The 458-nt window shown below is 42.8% G+C and overlaps 1 protein-coding gene across 1 annotated transcript; it reads right to left on the reverse strand.

The window, feature by feature from the left end:
- Positions 1–28: 28 nt before the first annotated feature.
- On the reverse strand, positions 29–433 carry LOC106875211 (uncharacterized). Its single transcript, XM_014923259.1, has one exon. The coding sequence runs from the start codon at positions 431–433 to the stop codon at positions 29–31; it is 405 nt and encodes a 134-aa protein (XP_014778745.1).
- Between the last annotated feature and the right edge of the window lie 25 nt (positions 434–458).

Raw genomic sequence — 458 nt, forward strand, 5'->3', positions numbered from 1 at the left:
TATGATGTTTCCCTGATTAGCTCTTGTGCTAATCTCTGACAGGAGGAGCTGGAAGACCATAGATTTCAAGTTTGTTTCCACCCAGTGATTGAACCTTGTCGTCTATTAATCTTAATGTCTCATTGAAGATGTCATCATTGAATGTGACATCACCGTCACGCTGATATTGAATTCTTTGAAGAATGTCTTCAGAAAGCCCCTCCTTGTATTTGTCCCAAAGTTGATTTGGATTTGACAATCCACAATTCACCAGCATGATGGAGAAGAGGTTTCTCAGCTGCATAGGAGACTTGCACATTTGTGCCTCTGTCAGAGTGGTATCCCAGTGTGCATCATCTTCCAGAAGACCTCTGAGATGGCAAGCCTGGCGATGTTTGACATACTGTGTTATCAACCGCTCGTAAGGCAGTAAATGATGTGGGTCCCTTGACATGGTGTAATAGAAGCCTTAGATAGTA

This window comes from Octopus bimaculoides, chromosome 16 (genome assembly GCF_001194135.2).
Source record: "Octopus bimaculoides isolate UCB-OBI-ISO-001 chromosome 16, ASM119413v2, whole genome shotgun sequence".
Classification (NCBI taxonomy): Eukaryota; Metazoa; Mollusca; class Cephalopoda; order Octopoda; family Octopodidae; genus Octopus; species Octopus bimaculoides.

Excerpts from the sequence above, each read along its gene's own strand:
- LOC106875211 (XM_014923259.1), bottom strand. The coding sequence starts at position 433 with ATGTCAAGGGACCCACATCATTTACTGCCTTACGAGCGGTTGATAACA.